The following is a 27,541-nucleotide window of genomic DNA, read 5'->3' as shown; positions in this document are numbered from 1 at the left end:
AGGGGAGAGGCCTAGAGGCTCTGAGAGAGAAAGAGACCAATGGCCACTGTGCCCAAAACCCAGAGGCCTTGGCAGAGTTGGCACACGTGGCACTCTGCTGACCCCAGCCCGCTGGTGAAGGGGGTGTCAGGTCCTGCAGCCTGGAACCGCAGCCTCCTTTGGTGCTGTCCCAGGTTATCAGGAGCTTGAGACCCTCGTGTCCGTGCATAGGCCTGGCCCCATGGCCTCCTGAGAACACCACGCAGTGGAGGAGCAGGACTTGCACCTTGTCTGAAGACAGCCCCAGCCTCCACTCCTCTCTCTCTAGTGAATGCTGGGTAGGGATGGAGTGGGGTAGACAGTGGACAGGGAATCTGGAAGGCTCTAAGGATTGTTCTGTCTGGGGGAGAAACATCCAGGTCCCAGGCCATGGCAGTAGAAATTGGCAGGGAGCCCTCTGCCTGTGGGAGGTATTTCATCCTGTACATGGACTCTGGACCATCAGGAACCTGGGAATAATGACAGCAGGCTGGCAGGGCACAACAGGCTTATTCCACGAGGCCGTGAGCACCACAGTCAAGGTATTGACTGGACTGCCTACTGCGCTCGCCTGGAACAATGATCTGTTGGCACCACACTCCCTTGCCACCAGAGCTGGTGAGGGCAGGGAAACAACCGCCCAGTCTGTATGTAATGGGGTGGGGGCTGATGTCCAGGGTGGCCTGCATGATCCTGAGCTATGGGTGCCAGGACCAGCTCCAGCCTTCAGGCAAGCAAATGTCTGATCCCTCAGGGCTATGAACACTTTTCCCCACCTTACCCCAGCTGGGCCTTCCTCCCACTTCAGGGTCCTCTTGGGCTTCCATCACCCCACTGCTGAGCCTTGCTCTCCTCCCCTGCCCAGGGCAGCATAGACTCCCCCCCACCCCCCTTCAGAGACTATGTGGCCAGGTCACTCGATGTAGGGCAGGGAGGGAGGAGGGAGGGCTGCAGGGGTGGGGGGAGCCTACAAACAGGAACGCTGGGTGTTTCTCAGTGGCTGCAAGGATGCTGATGAAAACCCCAGGATATTGAGTCATCGTGGTGGCCAGCTAATAGTGAGCATCATTCCACTCTGCCCTGAACACTCTTGCAGGGGTAGAAAGACTGGAAACTTCTCTCAGGTCTGTGGCCTAAGCAGCCCATGGAATCTCATAACCTGAGCTCTTCCTCTCCCCTCCTTTCTCTTCCTCCCTCTACTCTTCCTGCCTCCCTCCCTCCTTCCCTCTCCTCCTCTCCCTCTGCCTTCACCACAGACTGGGGGTCACCTGGAGAGGCCTCGGCTCCCTGCCACCCAGCCTCCTCCCCCATAGTATCTGCCTTCCTGGCACCAGCCCTGGGTGTGGAGTTTGTCCTGGGCCTTCTGGGGAACAGCTTGGCACTCTTCATCTTCTGCTTCCACACGCGGCCCTGGACATCCAACACAGTGTTCCTGGTCAGCCTGGTCATTGCCGACTTTCTCCTGATCATCAACCTGCCCCTTCGTGTGGACTACTACTTCCTGCACGAGATCTGGCGCTTCGGGGCCACTGTCTGCAAAGTCAACCTCTTCATGCTGTCCACCAACCGCTCGGCCAGCGTGGTCTTCCTCACGGCCATCGCACTCAACCGCTACCTGAAGGTGGTGCGGCCCCACCACATGCTGAGCCGGGCTTCTGTGTGGGCAGCTGCCAGAGTGGCCGGGGGACTGTGGGGGGGCATCCTGCTCCTCAACGGACACCTGCTCCTGACTGCCCATACTAACCAGTCCTGCCTCAGTTACCAGCTGGGCAAGAACACCTCGGCCTCACTCCGCTGGCACCAGGCACTGTTCGTATTGGAATTCTTCCTGCCACTGGCACTCATCCTCTTTGCCATCGTGAGCATCGGGCTCACCATCCGGCGCCGCAGCCTGGGTGGGCAGACAGGCCCGCGGAGGGCTGTGCGCATGCTGGCCGTGGTGGTGGCCGTCTACATCATCTGCTTCCTGCCCAGTGTCATCCTTGGCATGGCTTCCATGGTGGCTTTCCGCCTGCATGCCTGCCACATCCTCAACATCTGCTCCCAGCTCTTCCACGGCTCCCTGGCCTTCACCTACCTCAACAGTGTCCTGGACCCTGTGCTCTACTGCTTCTCAAGCCCCAACTTCCTCCGCCAGGGCCGGGCCCTGCTGGGCCTCAGCCAGAGCTGGCAGGGCTCAGCCAGCGATGAAAGTTCCTACCAGCCTTCTGCTAGGTACTGGGAGGCCTCTAGGAAGGCAAAGGCTACAGAGAAGCTGCAGGCGGAGGTCTCACTGGAGTCATAAGGCCCGTCTCAGGACAGGGGGTTTACAATGCCATGGAAGTAAGGACGGCCAGCATCTGACCTGGAGGGATGAGGTCACTCCCCGGACTATTGCCAGCTCAGGGCGCCTCACCCAACTGGACATCTGCAGGAACCAGTTGGGTGACAGGAAAGAAAAGGGTTTTGACCTTACAGAGCAGTGTATCCTGGATGATGTCCCCAGAGCACAGGAAAAGAGCACTATGGCAGGTGGAGACAGGCAGAGCCTGTGTCAGCTCCACCCCAAAGGGCTACACAGCTGCCCAGTCCACGGGCCAGAGTGTGATGACTGTGAGAGCACAGGTCTTGCTTTAGAGATTGGGCCTCTGCATTTTCTCTTATCTCATTTGTCCCTTTCAATGCTAATAAACTTCTTTTTGAAAATGCAAGCTTGCCTCAGCTGTTCTAAGGAAAACCCAATGTCTTTGGGTCCATCTGGCCCTGGGGTTCAAAGTGAGTGCCCAAGATGAAGGGAAACTCAGGGGACACAGTGGGGAAGCCATCTGGGACACCATCCTTCCACATTGCTCCTGGGGCCCTGAGGTGTCCTTCAAGGCAGAACTTCTCTGGGTTACAGGAAGGGCAGCTTGTCTGGATCCCCAGGAGACCCCTGCTCCTCTCTGGCCTTCAGCACCCCTTCTGCGATCCTTGAGGTCTCACCCAAGGCACTAAGGGCCCAGCCCAGCTCTCCCCTGGAACAACAAGGAGATCTTCCACCTTGGAAGTTACTTCATCCAGGTCAGGCTCCTAGCTCAGCTTGGGCTCCCCCCGCCCCACCCCTGCTAGCTTCCCTCAGCCCCAAGTACCCTTCCCTGGCCTTGGAACCTGTGGTAGCTGCTACCCCACCAGGACAGGACCCCAGGTGAGGACAGGGGCCTCAGAGTCACCAGGACTGACTCTCATAGCCCTCTCCCAGGACCAAAGCCACCTTGCCCACCTCCATCCCTTTGTTCTGCTCAGTAAGCCCGTAATCAGTCTCTGAAGCCACCTGGGCTAACCCATCCACTGGCCTGGGTCCCCCAGGCACAAGACATATACCTGGCATGAATTAGGGTTTTTTGGTGGGTGAGGGGGCAGTGGTTGGCCCTTCTGTCCACAGGGGAAGTCATTCTTTGGTAACTGCTTTTAGGACAAATTCCTAAAATGCTTAGGCAGACCCAATCTGCATTTTCTACTCTAATCTCCTAACTGTAACCTGGGAAAGCAACAAGTTTTCTAATCTAGGTTGGGGGAGGGGGAGGCATAGCCTTCAAAGTTTCCAAAGGGCTACTTAGAGGTCAGTAGGGTCCCAAATATGCACCACCTGAACCCTGTGTGTCTCCAGCCCTGGCTACCTCAGAACAATGAATACACATGCACCTCCCTGCTGCAGGGACAGAAAAAGGTGGAACTACTTCTCCACTCATCACCTCACCCATGAACTTCTACACTTTAGGTATAGGTTCTGATGAATGGGACCAAATCCCCTCTCCCCAATTCCCTTTGGAGTTTTAATCCAAGTGCAACCCTCTCATATCATAGACAGGGATGCTTTCCCTCTATTAAAAGTCTTCAAAAATGGAGGTCAAAGCCTAGGAGTCACTAATGTCCCGGGAGGGAGGCATCTAGGAGCCATGCAGATGTTGGGGTGGGAGATGGAGAACGTGTCAGGTGGAGGGAGGTGGCCTGGGGGACAATAGGTTGGATGGATACTGGAACCGATCTCCCTGGTGTATCTCCAGCCCTCTTTCCTTTTCTGAAAACACCAGCTGCTCTCAGAAACCCACAGAGGAACAGAGAACTCAAACCAAGGGTGTGCTGCTTGGACCCCTACAAGGTGGCTCCTCATGTGTCCCTGCCCTCCATGGCCCCCTGCTCCATGCCTCCTTTCTTGCTGCTCTTTCACCCTCCTAGAGTCACTCCTAGGGACTCCCCACCTCTCCACCTTCTGCCATGGGGAAGAACGGGCCAAGACCGGCCCAACCCAACCTCAGCTTGAGATTTGTTATTGCCAAGTCAGACTGGAGGCTGGGGACTGAGCACTTTCTCATGGAGCCCCACCCCTAGGGTGCTAACACACACTGTGTGCTGAACGCCAGGCACTTCCCCTCTGGTACCATCTCTTTCCGTGTTTGTACCAGCGTGGGCATAGGTGGCTCTATGGGAAAGTGGGGCTCCATGTGCCATTTCCTCCCTCTTCTCTTTGCTGGCCCCTTCTCTACTCTATCATGTCCTCCCACCCTCAGCAACTGGGCTCACTTGCCCTGCCCCCACCTCCCAATTTAAGGGAGTAACCAAATGGTTCCTATGGCTTTCATGCAGTGCTCTCTCCCCTTTGAGGTGTCCTAGGGTAGAGATCAGTCACAGAGTTTGGGCCCACTCCTAACCTGCCCAGGATCCTCCTTGCCCCTCATCTTGACATTGGACTGTTCCCTCTCTGACGACTGAGCCACCCCGCCTTTCACAAGGTCCTTCCTAGTGTCCCTTATGGGAGAAAAGAAGGGATTCAGGCTGCCTCCACACTCCCTACATTGGAAGGCCTCCCTGGTCCTAACCTTGAATTAATTCTTCATCTGTGAAATGGGAACATTGATTTGGCTCTCATCCAACTCCAGGGGTTGGAGATGGAAACAACTGATATGCCTGAGTGCTGAGTGAAAAAGGTAATTATTACATAGTGGGGGAGTGGGGAGAAGGAATGAAAAGGGATGGAGGAAGAGGAAGAGAGGAAGGCAAACTGTGTTTAAGTGCGGAAAACTACAGGTGGGAGGGCTGCAACCATGGTGGTATAAGGTTGGCTGGAAGAAGGCTGATTAAAGATCCCATTTCCTAGGGGCCCCTAGGTAGCTCAGTCGGTTGGGTGTCTGATTTCGGCTCAGGTCATGATCTCATGGTCTGTGGGTCTGCAGTTTCAAGCCCTGCGTTGGGCTCTGGGCTGACAGTTTGAAGTCTGGAATCTGCTTCGGATTCCGTGTCTCCCTCTCTGTCTGCCTCTCCCCAGCTTGTGCATGCTCACTCTCTCTCTCGATAATAAATAAGTTAAAAAAAAAAAAAAGATGCTATTTCCCACATTTGGGTTCCAAATGGCATTTTGGCCCCTGGGGTGAGCTACACCATTCAGTGTGAATTTGGAGAAGGGCCTTCTCTTCTTTCTCCTAATGTCCCCTGTGAGACGAGCAAATGGCATCTATGACTTGAGTCTGGGGACTTCCGTGCAGGGGGAGGGAAGGCAGGGCTGGGCTGATGGCTCAGAGCCACTCATCCTCCAGTGTTTACTGGGCTCCCACCAGTAAACAGACACTAAGCTAGAGGAAGATGATATGACTCTGACCTTGAGACCCTCTAGGCCAAGCCTGGGAGCGGTTGATCTGCAAGTGGATCAAATGCAGCCCAACCCAGTGTAATCCAAGGTTTTGGAGGTAGCAAGTCATAGCCAGGAGCAGTTAGAAGAGCTAACTGCCTGGTGTCAATGAGGTAATACATGTGAGCTGAATCCCGGAGGATAAAGAAAGGAGCAATGGGAATGGCATCCCTGGCACAGGGCACAGCACTGTGAAGAGCTGGCATACAAGGGAGGATGAAGTCATTGAGGCAAGAAAGGAGGTGGCCTGGGAACAGAATTAGGGACAGGCATGAAGGTAGGCTGAGCCACTAAGCACACCACATTCAGAATGTGATTCAAAAGACAGGGACCAACCATCCACAGAGGGGTCCACATCAGCAAAGTCCTGTGGCAGCAGGATCAAAAACAGCCCCTGGCAGGAGCACGTCAGTTGGTTACAAAGCAAGTAGCAATAACTGTCAGGCTCCCTGTCTGTGAGAGTGCCTATTGAAACAATATGCCGTTTTAGAATTCATGGGGGTGAATGATTCCTGCTTCTTGCAACCATTGATTCTGACTAAAACATGTGTTAGAAAGGACCATAAAAAGGTAATGAACATGTTTCTGCATTATAATTTGCTCTGACCCCATTCCTATACTCCTGAAATTTAAGATGGCTATCATTTAAATAATTTAATCTTCATCTCTCACTTCATTTGACTCACCCAAGTCAGTGAGACCAAAGTTGGAAGGGAAAGAATGCACCCTGTTTCTACACAGGATGGTAGCAAGATGAGCCCACGTGCACTAGGACACTTCATGTAGACTACCAGAACCATGGCTTCTACCCATACAGGGTTCCAATGCCAAGTGGAGGGACCTGGAATTCAAGAACAGGAAGGAAGTTCCTCATGGGTACAAGTTCACAAATAACCTGGAGGTTGGAATTCATTCATTCATTCATTCCTGTCTTTATTTACTTATGGGAGGGGATAGAGGGATAGAATGTTCAAAGAGATTTCACACTCTCAGGACCCTACCTACTGATTCTGACCCAGCCAAGAGCCCCACCACAGCCACAGCAATCACTTCAGGCCTGATGGGAAGTTAACAGGAAGGGGCCACAGGAAGGCAAAGCCATCATCTCACCTCCTGGGCTAATGTCCATTTCTGCGTCCCATCTCGGAACCCCAGAACAGTGCAGAGAACAGACAGTGGTGGCAGACTGCATGGATTCTAGTCCTACTTCTGCCACTTCCTGCTGTGACTTCTCTGTGCCTATTTCCTCACATGTAAAAAGGCAATTACGGTACCCATGGTACAGTACAAAGTACGGTATTCATGGCACCAGGCATCCATGAGATGATCTCTGGCATTACCACACTATCTTGGCTTTTATTTTCTGTGCCACTTCACTGAGTGGTCATCAGAATAAATATGAGAAGTCAACTGAAAACAAGTTGAAGAAATCCAAAGTTGCTTTTATTTTTGTTTTTACTAATAGAAGAATGAACCGTGACAGTGCCTCAATTCTATAACCCACCCAGCCCAAGATGATTCTAGTGGTGGGGCCAAGAACAGGTAGAAGATCTCCATCAGTGACCTCTTCTTAAAGCACAAGGACATCTTCCATCGGGCATCAACATGCACCTGTCATGTTGAATGTCAAGAATTGAACTAAAGCCTTCTTGATCCGTCTACATTCTCAGCCAGTAATATTGCCTTCTGAGGTTAAGGACTCTAGGTCTGATACGTGATAGATGGAGGAAAGCTTCTTTTCACATTTCGAGAAGAGTGGGTACAGAAGTGTGAAGAACATGACTCCCTTACTTCAACCACCTCCCCCTTTAGTCTGTAACTCCAAGGTGAAATGTTCTTACAACTCCCCTTTCCAGGTTTGGCTTTCTTCAAGGTGTACAACCAAAGCCTCAGGAAGTCATCCACGGGAAGCATACGAGGGTTTACACAGATGCAGGACAATACATTAGTTTTTCCTTTGGTCCCAGCACACACTGGGCGAGAATCTTTCAGGAGCAACCCCTCCAGCATTGTCTAGGCTGTACTTCTAAGTCATGAATGGATTGTTCAGCACCCTCTGCCTGTCCTAAATGATTCCTAAAAGTTTCCGGTAGTCTCACAGTCTTACTGCCCTTGGTTCCTACTGGCGTGTTATCCTGCCTTTAAAGTTCCCAAACCCCTGACCCATGGATGCCTCTTTCAGATTTCATTATCTTCCTCAAACTTAAATAAATTTCCAAAAGCAGTTACCTACCAACTAATGCAAGAATGAAACCTAATATTATGCAAATCACTGCTGAGACCAGCTCTGCAGGAGGTCAGGGAGGGAGGCCTGGTTGTTCAAGAGGCTCTCTGCACGCCTATCACACATGCCTCCTCCTTGCCCACAGCACTCCATTTTGCTTTGTCTCAGACTCCTACACACTGTGTACTCCCTCCTGGCTGCCAGTCAGACTGGCAGGTGAGGCTGCTGGACTAAATACAGGGGACCTGGTTTGGATATATGCTGCACCATGGGTCAGGACCCTGGACCACGGCAATGGCATGCTGTGCCCCCTCCTGCCTACTGATACTGAACAGAGTCGGAGTCACATCTGGGTTGCTCTATTTATTGACACCTTGGCTAGAAATTTTCTAGAGTACAGAAGGTCGAGAGCCTGATTTGGAGGACAGGTATGATGCCAAATCTAAAACTACCTTGGCATACAAGTATTGTGAGGACATAAGGAGGGGCTCAGAACTCCGTCTTCAGTGATCATTCTCCAGGACTCAGGCTAGTACCAAGAGCCTCACACAGTAGAGTCAATGCCAATAACCTTCCCACTACTAAGCAAGAAGACAAGAAGTGGCATAGAATGGAAACAGAAACACTAAAGTACTGCCTTCATTATCTTGATGCTTAAGCTTCCTGGGAAGCCAGGCCAAGATGTTAACTTAGCCAGTTATCCCTATTTCACTTCCAAGCACTGGAGATAGAAATTTCAGGGATTGGGGTTTCTTCCCTGTGACTTGGCAAATTCTTCTTCTCATCTCCATGTCGAATCAACAGTTCCTTAGGTACTAGGTGCAAAACCTCAAGGCCCTATCATTTTCTCCACAGGACTTACTGGCATATCCTTCAAGCCACTTCATTTGTTCCATTCCTCTTTTTCAGTCTTTCTGGACCTGCAGGTTTTCTGCACACAGGAACTGCCCGAAGCATGATGAAAACAAGAAAAGGGCCAGCTTTCACCTAGTGGCCAACTGCCGCCCCCGCCATCTATAGTGGCCAAAGGGACTGAAAGATGACAGCCCAGTCCTCTTTGATCTATCATGGGTTTGAATTTAGGAGTTCCCAAGTCTCAGCAGGCTAACTCAGTATCTGATGTGGTTCGTAAGACAGAGATGTGCTCACCCATGGCTGCTCAGTGAAAGTAACAGTGACGTCCAAAACCAGCCCTCTGGTACGGCACAAGTGTTGGTGGGCCAGGATGACCCCTGTCCTCAGCAAAGGGCTCTCAATCCTAACTCCTGAATGGCCCCAGACCATGTGGCTGTCTCCTCCCAACTTGGCATGGGGGTAGCACAGACTTCCAAAAGGAACTCCTTTATTAAATGCAGTGAGCAGTCCAACACTGCTACTTGGGTCAAGTCACAGCGAATGCTGGAGAAGTGCCTCTGATCCATGCATGGCCAAATCTGCTCAGGAACCTGGGGATTCCGGGAATGAGACCCATAGATGACAGAGGACGATGTTCCCTCTGCTGGCGCCGTATCACCTAGCCTAATGGTTTCATAAGACCCAGAGGCCCATTCTGAAGACAGCTGGCAGGGAGGCAAAAATGGCAGTCTTAAGAAGTCTTCAGACAAGTGGACAGCTCAGCAGGACAGCATGTGTGCACCCAGGGCTCACTGTGCAGCAGCCATCACCAGCTTGGTGAAGGAAGGTATATCACACGGCATCTTCAGGGTGCTGGAGGTAGGCGCTATGGCAGGAGAGGGAGGGAACAAGAGTCAAAACTTTGCCAGGTTAACACACCCAGACCCTGAGAATTTATTTCAAAGAAGTCATTCTCAATGGGGAAAAAGTTGGATGTACAAGAGTATGTGTTCTGGCAGCCAAGTGGTTACTAGAATGTGGACTCTGCAGTTAAGAGACCCACCTCACTTTGTAGGGCAAGTGATGAATGCTAAATCTCCTCTTCCTCATCTGTAAGACACAAGGACAGTCTCTACTCCCCAGGGATGTTACGAGATTAAACCAGACAATCTGCATAAAGCACCTTGAGTATAATAGGTGTTCAACTACAAAGGTTTGCTCTTATTGTTATGCATAAGGGCAGAAAGAGAATGCAGGGAAAAGGAAAGGGCAAATTGTTAAGGGTGATAGAGATAAGGAAGTTTTCCGTGACTGTTCTGACAATATCAGTTTTTTAGGTCTTATCCATTTTCAGTTGGTATGGAGGATGCCACAATTTGTTGAGCCCTGTAGCTTAGGAAGAAAAAAGCAAAGTAGAAACAGTTAACTTTTTTTCACCAGGGTTTTTCTCACTTTTCTAGATTTCACTTTTGGAAAATTCTTAAGAGGTTTATAAGAATGCAGAAAAAAGGAGAAAATGGGAGGGCACAGGAGAGAGGAAACGAAGAAGGGTTTGACAATCAAAACTTAAAAGAATCTGCCTACATTTGCTCACCCTGCCCAAAGGCAGGGCTGTGCACAGAGGATTACTCTGTCCTGATTAGAGGGTCTGCTCTCCCAGGGCCTACTGAGAGAGTTGCAGGAATGCCCCCTGGCTAGGCAGACCACCACGTGGCTAGAGAGGAGAAAGACCTTGTAACCACAGGCAAGGAGTCCATTCTCAGGACTCTGAGGCAAGGCACAACACAGTCTCTGTCCCTCCTCTTCCTCTGACAGCTTTTCAGCTGTAAACAGTATATAAAAGTATGAGTGCTTGGGTGGCTCAGACAGTTAAGTGTCCAACTTTGGCTCAGGTCGTTATTTCATGGTTCGTGAGATTGAGCCCCTCATCGGGCTGTCTGCTGTCGGGAGCCTGCTTGAGATCTTCTGACCCCCTTTCTGCCCCCCCCCCCCCGCCCCGGTTCGTTTCTCTCTCTCTCTCTCCCCTCCCTCCCCCCAACTAACCTAAAAAAATTTTAAAAAAAGAGGACATAAGAGTCCAGTTCCATAAAAGAAACACAATAAATATTCATCGGTGCCAGAAATAAAACAGATAATTGTTTGCAAAGACCTTAGAAAAGTCTAGCCAGTGCTTATAATCTTTTTCTTTTTCAGCCTATCCATAAATATCTATTATGTAACTCAAAATTAAAAAAGGATTATATTTGGGGCGCCTGGGTGGCTCAGTCGGTTAAGTGTCCGACTTCGGCTCAGGTCATGATCTCATGGTCCATGAGTTTGAGCCCTGCGTCAGGCTCTGTGCTGACAGCTCAGAGCCTGCAGCCTGTTTCAGATTCTGTGTCTCCCTCTCTCTGACCCTCCCCCATTCATGCTGTGTCTCTCCGTCTCAAAAATAAATAAACGTTGGGGCTCCTGGGTGGCTCAGTCGGTTAAGCGTCCAACTTCAGCTCAGGTCAAGATCTCGCGGTCCGTGAGTTCGAGCCCCGCGTTGGGCTCTGGGCTGATGGCTCGGAGCCTGGAGCCTGCTTCCGATTCTGTTTCTCCCTCTCTCTCTGCCCCTCCCCCATTCATGCTCTGTCTCTCCCTGTCTCAAAAATAAATAAAACGTTAAAAATAAATAAATAAATAAATAAATAAATAAATAAACGTTAAAAAAGGATTCTTTTTTCAAATGTAAACACCATTATCACATATTAAAGGGTTAATAATTCCTTAATATCAACAATTACCCAGTGTTCAAATTTCCAATTGTCTCATAAACATCATAAATGGGTGATTTCTCAACCTTTTAAAATTCAATTTCCCAGTCTGAGGAGATTCTGAGACAGCCTCTATTAATCAATCCTACCACAATAATCACTAATTTAGGCCTACTAGACCACATGAGAAAACCAAAACCCAGAGAAGTTAGGTGATTTGCCCAGGATCACACAGCTGGCTAAAGACAGAGCACCTGACCCACAGCCCACTGTTTTCCCTGATACCACATGGTCTGGCAGTGTGAACACTGAGGTAATCATTAGAAGTTTTCAAGTCAGCAAGTCTTAATCTAATAATGTGCCCTTTCTCTGTAAGAAGAGAACCACTAGAACCCTCCTAGTAATTATACACTCATTTTTCTGAGATAAAAACTAAGCTCTCAAGTTAATGCTATCAGGTAGAAGTCAGATCTCGATCTTTATTCTGTGCTTCAATTTACACATGGAAAACGATTCTCAATGAGCTCTATCTAGCCTCTTCTTACCACTAACTAGCTCCCCCAGGCTGCAGCAAGCTGAAGAGGACCACTAAGAGAGAAAGAGGTATCACATAGTGGGGATATGCATTCTAGTTGGGCATCAATATGATTATCAACAAAGGTTAAGACTGCCTGATAATAGACCCAAATGGTTTTATAGATAATTTGCATCACACTATCAAGGAACTCATAATTTCTGTGCAATATAAATGTTTTTAGAATAGGAGAAGGGTGCCTGGGTGGCTCAGTGGTTAAGCATCTGACTTCAGCTCAAGTCATGATCTCATGGTTCATGGGTTTGAGCCCCACATCCAGCTCTATGCAGACAGCTCAGAGCCTGGAGCCTACTTTGGATTCTGTGTCTCCTCTCTCTCTGCCGTCCCCTGCTTGTGCTCCGTCTCTCTCAAAAATAAACATTAAAAAAAAAAAAAACAATAGGAGAAAAACATGCTTCCATCTCATTCTATAAGGATAGATTTACCCCTTCATACAACTGGACAAGGAAAGCACACACACAAAAGCAGGGATAGATGGGAAGAAAACTATAGGCCTATCTCACTAATAAACACAGAGGCCAAAATCCTAAGTAAAATAAAAGCAAATCAAAAGAGTGGACATGCTTTTCCTCTGAAACACTTGGCTTCTTTATTTTATTATTATTTTTTTTGTTCTCTTTTGATAGGGTCTTGTTTCCTACATGTGCACAATACAAATAAACTGAGACATATGCAAAAAAATAATGGGACGTACTGAACAAGCTACTGAATGTAGAATTTAGGTAATCTGACATTAGGAAATCTATTAAAGTAATTCATCATTTTAACTAACTCAGAGGAAATGTGTATGCTCATTCATCTCATGTGATTCCAAAATGGCAATGAACAAAATTCAAAACCCATTATTTATCAAGAAAAAGGAAAAGAGTAACAGTAGCAAATTATAAACATTCTGGACACTTCATTAACTGGAAGACCTGCATTATTAAACAATTTCATAAAGCTAGTGTGAGAACAGATGGGTCACAGGTACAAAAAGGCCCAGGTGTATGTAGTAATCGAGAATGTGAGAGCAGCAGGTTTCAAATGGATAGAGAGAAAGGATAATGGATTCTTCAATAAAGTTAGATCCTTACCTTAGCATAGAAAAATAAATTCCAAATGGACTGAAAAACTAAAGGTAAACAAACAAATGCATTATAAGAAAACACAAAAACAGAGTTTCAGTATAGGATAATGGAAAGTTCTAGACCTGAATTGTGGTGATGGTTGCACAGCAATGTAAATATACTAATGCCACTGAACAGCAAGCCTAAAGCCTAAAATAGGGCAAAATGATAAACTGTACATATGTATTTTATAATTAAAAAAATAAAATATAAAAAAAACACAGATTATATTCTTGCAATGGGAAGAGCTTTCTTAAGACACAAAACCTTGGAGCTATAAAGGGAAAGATTTGAAGATTTTGCTACGTAAAAAAAAACCTTTCTTAATGTTTATTTTTGAGAGAGACAGAGCATGAGTCAATGGGGCAGGTTCACAGGGAGAGAGAGAGAGGGAGACAGAGGTTCTGAAGTGGGCTCTGTGCTGACAGCAGCAACACTGATGTGGGGCTTGAACTCACAAACCATGAGATCATGACCTAAGCTAAAGTCAGACGCTCAACCCACTGAGCCAAGCAGGTAGCCTCGCTATGTAAAAATTTTTAATGTATCATAAAAGATCCCAAAACAAATATCAAAAAACAAGCACTTAATACTTCAACAGAAAGAAAAAAAAAAAAGCAGTTGACTGAAGTATATACAACTTGTATAACAGACAAAGGACTGGAGTGACTAGATGGATCCAGTGTCCGACTTCAGCTCAGGTCAGGATCTCGGGGTTTGTGGGTCTGAGCCCCGTGTTGGGCTCTGCGTCTTACAGCTCAGGGCCTGGAGCCTGCTTTGGATTCTATGTCTCCCTCTCTCTCTGCCCCTTCCCTGCTCATGCTCTGTCTCTCTCTCTCTCAATAATAAATATTTTAAAAAAATTTTTAAATAGATAAAGGAAACATCTGAATGTATAAAGCTGCTATAAATCAGAGACAGAACATGATGAGTATTTCATAAAAGACATACAACCTCATCAGTAATCAGAAAAATACATATTTAAACAATTTCACTTCAGGACTTGAAGCTGTATTACAAAGCTGTAATCAAGACAGTATGGTACTGGCATAAAAACAGACACTCAGATCAATGGAACAGAACAGAGAACCCAGAAATGGACACACAAATGTATGGCCAACTAATCCTTGACAAATCAGGAAAGAATATCCAGTGGACAAAGTCTCTTCAGCAAGTGGTGCTGGGAAAACTGGACAGCAACATGCAGAAGAGTGAACCTGGACCACTTTCTTACACCATACACAAAAATAAATTCAAAATGGATGAAAGACCTAAATGTAAGACAGGAAGCCATCAAGATCCTTGAGGAGAAAACAGGCAAAAATCTCTTTGATCTTGGCCGCAGCAACTTCTTACTCAACACATCTCCAGAGGCAAAGGAAACAAAAGCAAAAATGAACTATTGGGACCTCATCAAAATAAAAAGCTTCTGCACAGCGAAGGAAACAATCAGCAAAACTAAAAGGCAACTGATAGAATGGGAGAAGATATTTGCAAACAACATCTCAGATAGAGTTAGTATCCAAAATCTACAAAGAACTTATCAAACTCAACACCCAAAAACAAATAATCCAGTGCAAAAATGGGCAAAAGAGATGAAAAGACACCTCTCCAAAGAAGACATCCAGATGGCCAACCGACACATGAAAAAATACTCAACATCACTCATCATCAGGGAAATACAAATCAAAACCACAATGAGATACCACCTTACACCTGTCAGAATGGCTAACATTAACAACTCAGGCAACAACAGATATTGGCAAGGATGCAGAGAAAGAGGAACCCTTTTCAACTGCTGGTGGGAATGCAAACTGGTGCAGCCACTCTGGAAAACAGTATGCAGGTTCCTCAAAAAATTAAAAATAGAACTACCCTACCACCCAGCAATTGCACTACTAGGTATTTATCCAAGGGATACAGGTATGCTGTTTCGAAGGGACGTAGACACCCCAATGTTTATAGCAGCACTATCAACAAAGCCAAAGTATGGGAAGAGCCCAAATGTCCATCAATAGATGAATGGATAAAGATGTGGTGTGTGTGTATGTGTGTGCGTGTATATACATATATGTACACACATATATACGTGTGTATATATATACACATATACATACGTGTATATACATATACATATATATGTATACACATATACACATACATATATATACATGTATATACACACATACACATATGCAATGGAGTATTACTCAGCAATCAAAAATAATGAAATCTTGCCATTTGCAACTATGTGGATGGCACTAGAGGGTATCATGCTAAGGGAAATTAGAGAAAGACAAGTATCATACGACTTCACTCATATGAGGACTTTAAGACACAGAACAGATGAACACAAGGGAAGGGAAGCAAAAAATATAAAAACAGGGAGGGAGACGAAACATAAGAGACTCTTAAATATGGAGAACAAATAGAGGGTTATTGGAGGGGTTGTGGGAGGGGGGTTGGGCTAAATGAGTAAGGGGCATTAAGAAATCTGCTCCTGAAATCGTTGTTGCACTATATGCTAACTAACTTGCATGTAAATTTTTAAAAAATAATACTAAAAGAAAAAGAAAAAAATTAAAAAAAAACCATTTCACTTCACTCATCAAATTAATAAATTAAACTGAAAATACTGATTTCCATAACTGATAAAGGCATAGGAAAATAGGTATTCTCATCGTTGTGGTTTGAACTGTAACCAGCAGAACCTCTGAAAGACAATTAGCCAGCAGCTAGCCAGGTGTCAGATGCACGATTCTCCACTATTGATCTCTAGACTGTAGAAAGCTCCCAGAGGCACACAAAACTCAGGAGCGAGTGTGTTCACTGAACCATTATTTTCTGTATCAAAAACAAAACAGCCCAACTCTCTAACAGGAGGTGGTGAAATACACTTTCGTACATCCACCTAGTGAAACATGAGGTAGCAACTGACAAGAAGTAGATAAGTCTCTATGTAACCCACAGGGAAGCATGTGACAACATGTGTTGTAAACAAAGGCCAGTTACAAAATAGTCCATATTCTGTGATCCCATTTTTGTCAAAAAAGTAAAATAATATACTTTGTATAGCAAGAAAAATCTAGGAGAATGCACACCAAGCTGTTAGTGGGTTATCATCTCTGAGAGTGGTATCATGGGAAATTTTCACTTTCTAAATTACTTCTGTAATTATTTCTGTAATGTTTGAATTATTTAAAATAAGCACATTTCTGTAATTGAAAAAATAAGGAATTAAAAAAAAAGAAATAAAAACACCTCCACTTTTCTGCCAAAAAGGCGGGGGGGGGGGCGGTAACTATGATCCCAATGAATGCCAGGTAACAATCTCTGTGCAGTATTTTCCTCTAAAAAGGAGGAGGCAGAAGATCATCTGGAACAGTTGGAAGCTGTCAAGTGCCAATAGGGGCCCGCCCCCCACTTCCTGGGCAGGGCTGGTGTAGTGGGAATGACGGGAACAGGGCCTGGCTTTCTGTCATGGCAGCCTGCATAGCACCCTCGCTCCCACGAGGGAAGGCCAAAGCTGAAAGGGTCAGTGCACACTTGAAGGAAATCACACTCAACACTGGACTCCAGCTATTTTTTTTCTTTTGCCTCTGATCTCTGGGTAGCTCTCAGATCATGACTTAAGATTAGAAACATTTTACGTGACAAGGTTACAATAGAAATCCGATCAGCTACAAGGAACTGCTGGTGACTTGTGGGTAAGAGCTATAGAAATCTAGTGTGTCCTAAAAAGATGGAATGAATGCCAGCAAGAGCTGGAACAGCACAATGTTGGAAAACTGGTGAAAGAAAGGGTGTTAATCAACTAACTCGCCTCTACCACAACCTGTGAATGATGAAACCAAGAATGGGAAGAGAAAAGGAATGGAGAGGGAAAGCAAACAAAACTTACTTACTGAGCACTGCTACACACCTGAACATAGTTCCATGTTTAATCCCAAAATAATCCAGGGGGTGCCATGGAAGAGGAGACTCAAAGAAGTCCACAACTTGCTCAATATTACAAAGCTAGAAACCCCTAGGTCTGGATTTGACCATGGTCTGCCTACAAGTCCAGTGCACTGGCAGCTACTCTGGTAAGCCAGTCAGTCGGCTCCAAACTTCCCAATACTGGAGCCTGTGTCCTCAGTCTTTCCAGGCAGACTCACCTGTGAGCTGGAGGGCAGCGCCTGGGAGTTGGGCTCCTCTGACGGGGCTGCTCCTGAGCCCATGGGGCTCAGTGTAGTGATTCGGCTGGGCTGGCCACGCAGTGTCAGAGTAATGGTGGTAGGGACCTTCAAGCCTGACAGAGATGGGGGGGAAGGTTGGCTTTGGTCATAGCCTCCATTTTCTTCTCCTGGAGAGTTTCTTCACATCACACACCACCCCCTCGGCCTCCCACCTCAGTTTCCCCAGCTGGGTCATCTACGCTCTATCAGTCAGTCTGAAAGGCAACAGGAAACAGCTGTGTTCTTTCGACCTCTCTGGGGGCTGGCCTCACACAGCTGAATCCTTGGGGGTCAATGCCAGGACCCTGGCGAGTTGGGTTCAACAACATGGCTTGCCCATGTGAGATGGGAAGATCCTGGGGAAAGATCCCATATCTAAGAGTCCCCACGGCTGTCATGAGAGACTCACCTGATGCTTGGTTAGAGATCTGAGCCAGGCCAGGGAGGCTGCTTGCCAACTTAGCGAGGCCCCCATTGGTCAGCAGCTGGTGGATGGCTGTGGGCTTCCCACCAGGAGTGGCACCCAAGGAGGAGAGTGTGGTGGCCACAGGAATGGTACGTACAATGGTGCTGGTGCCCGTGGTGATGGCACCCAGGCTCTGCATGGGGGTGGGCAACTTCACACTGGTGGCCTGTGGGACACACAAGCCCAGGTGATCAGAAGCTATTGCCCAACAGCAATGTTCGAGTATGGAGGGCCCATAGCATTAAAGGCTACCATCCATTGAGCACCTACTACATGCAAGGTACTCTTCCAGGCATTTTCCATATACTAGCTTACTTAATCCTCAAAACAACCCTTTGAGAGAGATACTATTATCCTAATTTTACAGACAAGGAAACGAAGACACAGAGAGATCAAAAAACTTGCCCAAGATCACACAGTAAGTGATGGAGCCTTAACCTCTGGTAGTTCCCAGGGTGAAGTCAGAAGGCTGTCCTGACCCAGATTCCAGACCCAGTTTCCCTGTCAAAACCAACTAAACTGAGAATGCCTCCTCCCCACACCTGCCCAACCCAGCAGAAGGCAGATGTGCACCTGTGGGGCTGGCCCTGGGGAAGGATTTGCTGGGAGGCCAGAGGTCTTGCTGCTGATATCCTGCAAGCTGAAGCTGAGACCTTGAAGGAGGCTGCTGGCTGATGTAGCCCCTAGGAGAGGATATAACAGATGTCAGTATAGGCTCAAGCCCTTATCCAAGAGCAGCCACACCCATCCATCTTCAACAACCAACTAAAATACCAATGCTCTTTCCCTGGGACATTTCCAGGGCTCTCAGAAAGATGCCAGGAAGGACTCCCCAGGCATGCACACTGCATGCCCACATGAGGAAAGCTACTATTCTAGACATACTCCCTTGGATTTGCTCTGCATATCCCAACCTGCTCTAAACTACCTTTCCAACATCTTGGGACAATTTTAGGAAAACCAGAGAGTTGGAATCCCACTTCAGAAATCTAAATTCCATCCCTTCCAGGGAAGGGGACAGCTTCTTAAGCCAAAAGAATTCCAAATACCTGATTTACACTTCACTACACACAGCCCAGTGGCCACAAAGTAAAGAGGGAGGTCCTCCTGAAGGAGGACACCTGCACAGCCTTGGCCCTGCTGGACTCAGGCAACCAGCCTTCCCATGTAGGGTGGGGTGGTGAAAGTGAGGAGACCAGCAAGAGGCAGAAAGGTGCCTCATCTTGCTAATGCTAGTACAGCACAATCTCCAATTTTCTGCAATCAGATGTGTTTAAGAACACCACAGTGAACACAATACATACATTTCCCACCAGCTATTTCTCCTCCTTATAGTACAAAAGACACTACCTGCAAACTGGGCTCTTTACTCACTGTAGATATTAAGACCAAGAACTCTCCCACTTTAAAGCTAATTCTAATTCACATCAAGCCTCTATGAAAGCCTGCAACCCAGAGGAGAATCCTCCAGATTCAGCTGCTTTCCCTAGGACCACCCTCCAGCAGCAGCTGAAAGGAGATTTTGCTGGAAGGCGGGAAATGCTGGGCTACCAGATACCTGGGAGGGAGCTGCCAGCAGAGGTGGCCACTAGGCGGCTCTGGAGTGTATGCAAGGCACTGGGTGCAGTGCTGCTGGAGACTGAGGAGGCTGGGCTGGCTGAGACTCCCCCTTCAGAAGCATTTGACCTGGAGACAAGACAGGAGCTCCGTTATTCAAAGGATGGAGGGCAGCAGACCCCAGCAATACAGGGAGGGTCGTAGGGCCCAGCAAGGCTTTCTAGACACTAGAACCTATAGTTTTCTTTGTTCCACTTTCTGAATCTGGTCTCTAATCCTTCTGAAAGTCAGGCCTAAAATAAAGATTTCAAACCTTAAAGCAAGAGCTATGGGAAGCTTTGCAAATTTTCAGTAAAAAAGAATTGAACTGATCCCCTCCCCGCCCCACGGCACTGCCCCCCACCCGCCACCCCCACCAAAAGGGCAAAGATCCCACTGAGAAAAAAGTCATATTCCCAAAACTGACAGAACCCAGACTATCATCTTTCCAAAGCACTAAATGGACCAGAGAAAAGGTAAAAAGAAAGGTTCAGAGCCAGAAAAGCTAAGAAACAGACTCACTTGGTAGTGGTGAGAAGCCCTGTGAGCTCCTTGGGCCCTGTTGAAGCCTGCCCCAACGTCATGGTGATGGGCTTCCCTCCCGAAACTGCAAAACAGAAAACCCCAAGGCCACTGGTCAGTCCTGCTTGGCCCCTTTCAGGGTTTCACAGCCCAGGCTAAATCCAAAATACTATGAACAAAGACTGGAAGAAGAAAAATGACGAATAAGTAGAACAGTAGAATAGGGAGAGCTGGAGGTATTTTTTCTTCCATTTTCTAAACTTTTTGTAATATTTTATTATATTTTTTTCCTAAAGATTTTAAGTAATCTCTATACCTTCCATGTGGGGCTCAAACTCAGGACCCTGAGATCAAGAGTTGCATGCTCCTCTGAACCAGCCAGGTGCCAGAATATTTTATCTTTAATTGAAACTGATAGAGAACAAAATATAATGATGCTCCGGATGCTCCCCCTGATCCTCATTCTGCCTTCCTGATTATTCTAGTTCAGATCAGGTCACTGCCCACTTTTGCCCCCCATGCTACCTTGTGTCTTCTCTGCTCCAGGCACATCTTACACTGAAGTACAGGCTGAGATGTCCAGCAAGTAGCCCCCAAGGCAGCAATGATGTGTGCTCTGAGAGAGCTCGGTTTTTATTTAGACAGGCGAAGAGACACTCACCTTCTGGAGCTCCTCCTTGGGAAGGAGTACAAGGCCCTCCAGCTGTGTCCCCTTGGGAGATAAGGGACACCTTAATCTTCGGTCGCTTGGAGGTCTTGCTGCCAGGAAGAGGACTGGAAGGATGGTGGCGCTTCAGCTGGACCCTAAGATCCTCTTTCTCTGCCTCCTCCGTTTGTTCTGATGAAATGGGAACTAAGAGATGGAGCTGAGGTGAGGTCTTCCACAATCCAAAAAAGCCCGAGAGACACTGACAGACAGTAGCAGCAAGGGCATGACTGTGTGTCACATACAAAGTCACACTTCAAAGGCAATTGCCAATGATTCAGTCCCACCTCACTCAGGTCCCATCTGTGGTAGACACCATCTTGTCCTCTCAGGGAATGGCTCCATGCCCAACCCTTACCCTGTTCTGGAGTAGGCTCTGAGGGAGGAAGGGAGCTCTGAGTTGGTAGAAACAAAAAGGAAACGAGAAGACACCATGATCTTGCCTAGCGAAGGCCAACCAAAAAAGAGAGGACTCACTATAGTGGATATAAGCAGTGCTTCCTAGACTCAAACAATGTGATAATTTTCCTCTTTCAAGCCCAACCTCACATCATACAGCTGGGGGACAGTAAACATTCCACAAAGCAGCAGCAGAGAAGCACACTACCCAGTCCTCTCAAAAAAAGAGACTTTCACAAGGCTCTCGGAGTCCTACTCTGTCCTAAGCACCCAAGGTTGAAGATTTGCTTGCCAAATGAAGGCAACAAGAAGGATTATTGCCAGGAATTAAGGGTGGCTTTGAGTGGCTACTAGGCAAGGGAGCATCTCAGCCAAGACAACTTTATAGCTCCTGCCCAAAAGTAACGGGGCAATGGTGGTCCATGTCACAACTAGTCCCCAGGTCATTTGCACTAGTACAGAGAAAGGCCAACTGTTTGCACATGAGCTTCCCCCTCCACTGAGTCAGACAGACTCATCCTGCACATGGCCAAGCCTCCTGGACTCTGAAGTTATCCTTCAGGTATCCTCAGAGATCCCCTTCTTTTTTTTAAATTTATTTTTATTTTAAGTAGGCTTCCCACCCAGCATGGAGCCCAATGTAGGGCTTAAACTCATGACCCTGAGATCAAGACCTGAGCTGAGATCAAGAGTCACACACTTAACCAACTGAGCCACCCAGGCACCTCAGAGATCCCCTTCTTTTTAAAACCAGAAACCCACTCCAGTCCCTCTTCTTAGCATAGGTAATCAGGGGAAGGGTGGGGAGGAAAGCAGTAGTATATGAGGATGGCGGGCAGGGATGGGCTCCTGGCCTGGGCCACAGAGAGCTACGCCGGACCACAGGGCAATACCAGCTGGCAGGAGCAGTTAGGGGACAAATGCAGTGACTAAAATCAGAATAGGAAGGAGAGTAAAAGGGAGAAGAGCTACAGGTTTTATGCTTATTATAAGTGGCTGATGTGCTTGTAGCAGCCAGGATGGAAGCAGGAAACCAGAGACAGGGAGAAAAACACACAAGGAAACTCAGGTTCACAGGCAATGGGCCACAGGCACACATAGGAGAAGCACAGCCAAGAACCACAAGAGACAAAAAAAAGAAAAATCATGAGAGGCCAACAGAAAGTACAGAGAAAAAGCAGACTATGGAGTAAGCAAAAGAAGTCAGCCAAGAAAAGAACTGAAGACAAAAAGGCAGAAAAAGAAAAGTAGGAAACCAGAGACAAATGAGAAACAGAATGGGGAAGGAACTGAGGGAAAAGTGGACAGAAGCAGAGAACAGAGCGTGAAAAGGTGAAAGGAAAAGCAATACTCACCAAAAAGACAGGAGGAGGTGCCGGGAGGAAGAGCTTTCCTCACCAGCATATTTTGTTTCAGAAAAGCAGCAAACTGTGCTGGAATGAATCAGAAAGAATTACAGAATCACAGCCAGCCAGAGAAAAGAGAAAAGGAGAGGGAGTAAGAAAAAGATATGAAAATGTTCTAGAAAATGGTCATCATGGGCCCCTTCCAGAATTACTGGATGGGTTCGAAACCTAACTCCCATGGTGATTCCATGGAATCACCTATAACTGAAAATAATAAATGTACCTGCTTCATTTGCCATTGCCACGATTCAACGAGCAATAGCAAGTCAAGTGCCAAGAAGACAGCATGGCACATAGTCAGGGCTCCATAAAAGTTAGCTATAATCATTGCCTCTTGCCTCTGAGCTCTGTCAAAGTCAGGGCGCTAGGGCTGCTGCTCTGCACCATATTCTGGGTCCTGTTTCGAACCCAGGTCACCAATCACCCTTCAAGAACTCCTTAGATTCTCAACTAATTATCCCCTCCATAAGCAGAGCCAACCACTGGTTCTCTCTTCATCAAAAGCCTATGGAAACACCACCCACCCAGAACTTGGCTCTGGCCACCACTTAAGAAGATCCAGGTCACAGACCATCTATGTGCACACTAGAAGCTTGGCCTTTTTTCCTTTTTTTGCCTTCACAGATCCCCTCACACACTTGTGCTCCTTGTTAGCACCACTCTTAAGGGCACCTTCTTAAGATGCCTGGGTTTAAGTCCTTTGGCTCTACTAAAAAGAAACACAGGGAAAGTGAGCAGATCAGCCTGCTGTCATCTCCACATCTCTCTACTGGACAGCCAGCTCTGGTGCTGCCACTTTCCAGGCACGTGAGACCTCAGATGATACATGCTCCTGGATACATACACACACAATGACCAAGGGGCCTTACCTCAGGGCTGCCCAACAGGATCAAAATGGGGGCATGGGGAGAGCCACTGTTTCTTTTCCACCTACCCGCAAAACTCTCCCTTTTCTGTAGCTTTAGTAGCACTCATTGTTCTCCAAACTCTGATCTCAACCATACAAACATTTCCCAGTCTACTCTAAAACCTATCTGCAGAGAGACTGATAAACTTCACTGAAAGTCTCAATATGGGAGGCTGAACCTTCAAGGTGGAAACAAAGAAAGGGCATGATGCCAGTTGAGTTGCCCTGGAATCTGATGAATAAAGCTAATCACCCTGTCCACATGATCTGAAGAGTGTCCTGACTGCAGGAGTGGCTGGGCAGGGCCTAAAACAGAAGAAGTAGCTTCCCCAACTAGGAGTCAGAAAAAATTTTTAGGCAAATACACATGGAGTAAGCTCATAAAGCCTAACTCCCCAGAACACCAATGCAAAGCTATAATTAGTGGAACTATACAACCCCACTAATGCACAGACCTTTTGTGATGTCTTACTCTTGAAAACAATCCTCAGTATTCATTTCAACCTAATTTTGTTTGAACAGAAATGTGGGAAACGGTGCCTCTCACATGCCCCAGAAGTTACAGATGTCAATACTTTCCAAATGCCATATGATGTCACTGCAGAAGATAACCTGAGAGGCCACTGGGCCAGGAGGAGCCAATACCTTGGGCTTGTTTGTGGGTCAGCACAGCTTCTGTCCGCTGCACATGTCTCTTCAGGAGCTGAGAGCTCCCGATTTGACTGGACTTCTGGGCCGAGGTCACTGTGGTCATTTTGGTCTTGGGACTGGAAGTGGGGCTGCTGGACACACTGGAAAGATCCTGAGTAGGATGAGAAGAGTAAGAGCTGAGCCAATGCTATTTGGATTTAACCATTAATTATCAAGTCCCCTGGAATTCCCTGGTCAGGAATTCTCCTCATAGCAACTCTAAGGCCTACAGCACTAGCAAAGTAGACAACCATCCCTAGGAACCAAATCCACAGTCTTCCTTCCCCAGCAAAAGCACTCCCTCCCTGCCTACATTACCTCTGAGCCTGAGGGTGAGGCAGGAAGCTTGGCAGCTGGTGAGGCAGGCCGACTGCCCCGCTCAGGGACCTCAAAGGCCAGGTCTCTGCGGGCTGCATCCCGAGGCTTCTTCTTCTTCTCAGCATCCTGATCCCGAGGCTCGGAGCCCATGTGCCCTTCAGTGCGAGTGAGCACTCCAGTCAGAAAGTCCACGATCTCATCCTAGTATGAAAAGGGGCCCAGGCTGCTGAGTCCTTCAGTCTAGGGAATAGGAACCTCCCCGACAGGGTTAACTCAATTCAATCAACCCTGCCTTTGGCGTCAGGTGTGCCTTCAGTCCTTCTCCAGGCACACAGAGCCAGGCACAAATCCAAGCCTCAGTCAAAGACCAGCAGGAGCCTATGCCCCAAGGCCTCTGTGGGGTGGTATTCTGGGATGGTTGTGCTCCCTCACTCCTCCAATAAACTCTTTCTCCCCTGATGCTCTGTATGCATCTTAGACTGTCACTCTCATTTCCCCTTTCCTTTGTTTATGATTTAGTTCTACCAGAGGCCCCAGTGGATACTCCTTCAGAGCCAAAGAGGCTGCTGCCAACAAGATCAAGCCTAAAGGTTATAGAAAGGCAAGCCTAGCTGAGAAAAACACATAAAGCAACTGTGTACCTGAATGCATCTGTCCACCATGCTCTGAGTCAGACCCTCTGATTTCTTCTTGGTTTTGCTTATTCTAAGAGACAGAGACAGAGAGGAGAAAATGGCATCACATGGAAGCGAGAATGGGTTTCTGTGTTGGTTATTTTCTAGGCTCAGGAAGGAGGACTACGTTAGCCCTCACGCAGTTATCACAACCTCTCTGAACCTGTTTCCATGTCTGCAAAACGGGGAATCATAACACCTCACTCATGGAATAGTGAGGATTACAAAAATAACACATATAAAAAAACAAATAACATATGGAAATTGCCTAGGACTGTATACTCCAGAAGTCCTATACCTTTGGCTTCACAGATAAACTCTATCTGACTTCTAAGACCTTATCTAGAAGTCTCCCAACGGAGGCCCAAACCCTGAGATCACTGGTTGCTGTTGAAATGAGATTAGTAGAAGAGGAAAGGTGGTCCCAGGTTAGTTCTAAAGGGATAAGAGAAAATGGCCACAGATGGCTGCATTCTCCTCTTTGAAAGCTAGTCTGAAAACCCCTGGCTTCTGATTGGGGGCCTCACCAAAGAGAAAAACAGAGCCCCCAATGACAGGGTAGAGAACAACATTCTGAGTCTCCAAATTCTGAGACCCTAATTTACTGGCTGTTGGCCTCTAACCTAGGGTAGCACCCTCATCTTACAGATAAGGATCGCTGAGTCCCAAAAGTTAAGCAGTTTACCCAAGCTTCTTAGCAAAGCAGCCAAAACTAAATTAAGGTCTCCCAATCCTCAGGCTGATGCTCATGGCATCATGCAAACACGTCTCATAAGCAGCCTCCCGACACAACTCCATGAAGGTATCCCCACCTCTCATGTTCCCTCCCTGCCACTCAACACACACAATATACCTTTCTACAGATAAGAACGTCTGAATGACCAACAAAGACAATCAATTTACATGAAAACACTACCTTGAGAACCAAAGCATTTGCTTCTAGGCCCAAAAGAAGCTGCCAAATGACAAAGACCAGGACTTCTCCAAAACATCTCTGGGTAAGAAACTGACAAGACAGATGGGGGCAGATACTTGCTTTAAGCTACTAGCTAAAAAACACAAATGAAATTAATCTCGGGGCGCCTGGGTAGCTCAGTCAGTTAAGCATCTGACTTTGGCTCAGGTCATGATCTCGTGCTGAGTTTGAGCCCTATGCTGGCCTCTATGCTAACAGCTCAGAGCCTAGAGCCTATTTTGTATTCTGTGTCTCCCTCTCTCTCTGCCCATCCCCCAACTCATGTTGTCCCTCTCTCTCAAAATTATAAACATTAAAGAAAGTTTTTAAGAAATTAAATCTCTAAAATTGAGCATATAAAAAAAGGAAGCCCAATAAATGACACAATCTCTTTTTCAGTACATTTCATGAAAACACAATTAAAGTCCCTACAGGCAGCCAGTCTTCTAAGGGACCAGTGGCCATCTCAATGACCAAAGGTGCCCCTTCCAAACTCTGGCTGTTTTTACTCCAAAATACATAAAAGGATGCTTAATACAGATAAAATCTAAGTTCACATACATCCTTAGTAAGGAAAGAAAATATAAAAAATGCCTACCCCAGTGAAAGCACAGTGACCAAGACTGCCTTCACAAGGTCTCAAAGTATCTCCTTCCCATAGGGTAACTACTAATCACAAAGGGAAATATAGTAACTTTACAGTGGAGAAACCTGGAAGATGCCACCTTAACCACACAATCAAGGTTAACACCATCTATGATAAGACACATCAACTTCATGTATCCCCAGAGAAGATGTGCTGAGGGCTTATCACCTCTCACATTCCTACCAAAAATGCATATGCTCTACCTAATCACAAAAATGTTAAAAACCTACATTGAGGGGCAGCCTACAAAATAACTGGCCACAAGTCTTTAAGATGTCAAGGTCATGAAAGACTAAGGAATAGTATCAAATTCATGGAGACTGAGGAAACAAGGCAACTAAAAACAACATGTGATCCTGGAGTGGATACCGCACAGAAAAAGGACACCAGTGAAACAATGGACAATATCAGCACCTACAGATTATAGTGTCATACAATGTTAATTTTCTCATTTTGATAATTATACTTTGGGTATGTAAGACATGAACATGTGGAAATCTGAGTTAAGGGTATGTAAGAATTTTTTGTACTATTTTTGCAACTCTTTATAAATCTGAATTAGTTCATGTAAAACAGTTCCCATTTTCACGGAAGCAGATTTAGTCTATAGTTACATCATCACTTCACAGGCATCTCTCCAACACTGTAACATGGCTCTCTCACAGCTCTGGGAGAACCTACGCACCTGAGATTATCGTCAGCTCCCCCAACTACCACCAAGCTGTTCTCAGCTCGAATCTTCTCCCGGAAATCCTCCATGGCTTCAGGATGACACTGCAAGGAATTCTGCCCAATGACAAAGAGGACTGGAGTCTTCATATCCAAGAGGGGATCATCCACATCCTAAAACATGTATAAATTTTACTATCAGCCAATTAAT

General features: G+C 47.0%; 2 protein-coding genes across 13 annotated transcripts in view; one reads left to right on the top strand and one right to left on the bottom strand.

The window, feature by feature from the left end:
• Positions 1-962: 962 nt before the first annotated feature.
• Positions 963-3,013, top strand: OXER1 (oxoeicosanoid receptor 1). The gene has a single exon (XM_027072594.2). It carries the CDS (start codon positions 1,163-1,165, stop codon positions 2,300-2,302), a length of 1,140 nt encoding a protein of 379 aa, XP_026928395.1. The 5' UTR covers positions 963-1,162; the 3' UTR covers positions 2,303-3,013.
• Positions 3,014-7,080: 4,067 nt separating this feature from the next.
• The window catches only part of KANSL3 (KAT8 regulatory NSL complex subunit 3), a 43,277-nt gene continuing 22,816 nt past the window's right edge, over positions 7,081-27,541 (bottom strand). For 9 of the 12 annotated variants that reach the window (XM_027072584.2, XM_053200514.1, XM_053200513.1 and 6 more), the window contains 12 exons: positions 27,347-27,504; positions 25,028-25,091; positions 24,387-24,587; positions 24,024-24,180; positions 22,421-22,498; positions 20,622-20,813; positions 19,961-20,045; positions 19,401-19,528; positions 18,416-18,525; positions 17,786-18,008; positions 17,317-17,450; positions 7,081-9,603 (listed from right to left, as the gene is read on the bottom strand). In XM_027072584.2, the coding sequence (XP_026928385.1) occupies positions 9,583-9,603; positions 17,317-17,450; positions 17,786-18,008; positions 18,416-18,525; positions 19,401-19,528; positions 19,961-20,045; positions 20,622-20,813; positions 22,421-22,498; positions 24,024-24,180; positions 24,387-24,587; positions 25,028-25,091; positions 27,347-27,504 (1,551 nt within the window). In that variant the 3' untranslated portion in view covers positions 7,081-9,582. Of the gene's footprint in view, positions 9,604-9,780; positions 9,828-17,316; positions 17,451-17,785; positions 18,009-18,415; positions 18,526-19,400; positions 19,529-19,960; positions 20,046-20,621; positions 20,814-22,420; positions 22,499-24,023; positions 24,181-24,386; positions 24,588-25,027; positions 25,092-27,346; positions 27,505-27,541 lie in introns of all 12 variants that reach the window. The other 3 variants (XM_027072582.2, XM_027072586.2, XR_008289276.1) reach the window with 3 other exon arrangements.

This window comes from Acinonyx jubatus, chromosome A3 (assembly GCF_027475565.1).
Source record: "Acinonyx jubatus isolate Ajub_Pintada_27869175 chromosome A3, VMU_Ajub_asm_v1.0, whole genome shotgun sequence".
NCBI lineage: Eukaryota > Metazoa > Chordata > Mammalia > Carnivora > Felidae > Acinonyx > Acinonyx jubatus.
Note: the sequence above shows the minus strand (reverse complement) of the source record. Positions and strands in the feature narration are given on the sequence as shown.

Bases quoted from the DNA above. Each gene is read 5' to 3' on its own strand.
- OXER1 (XM_027072594.2), top strand. From the start codon at position 1,163: ATGGAATCTCATAACCTGAGCTCTTCCTCTCCCCTCCTTTCTCTTCCT.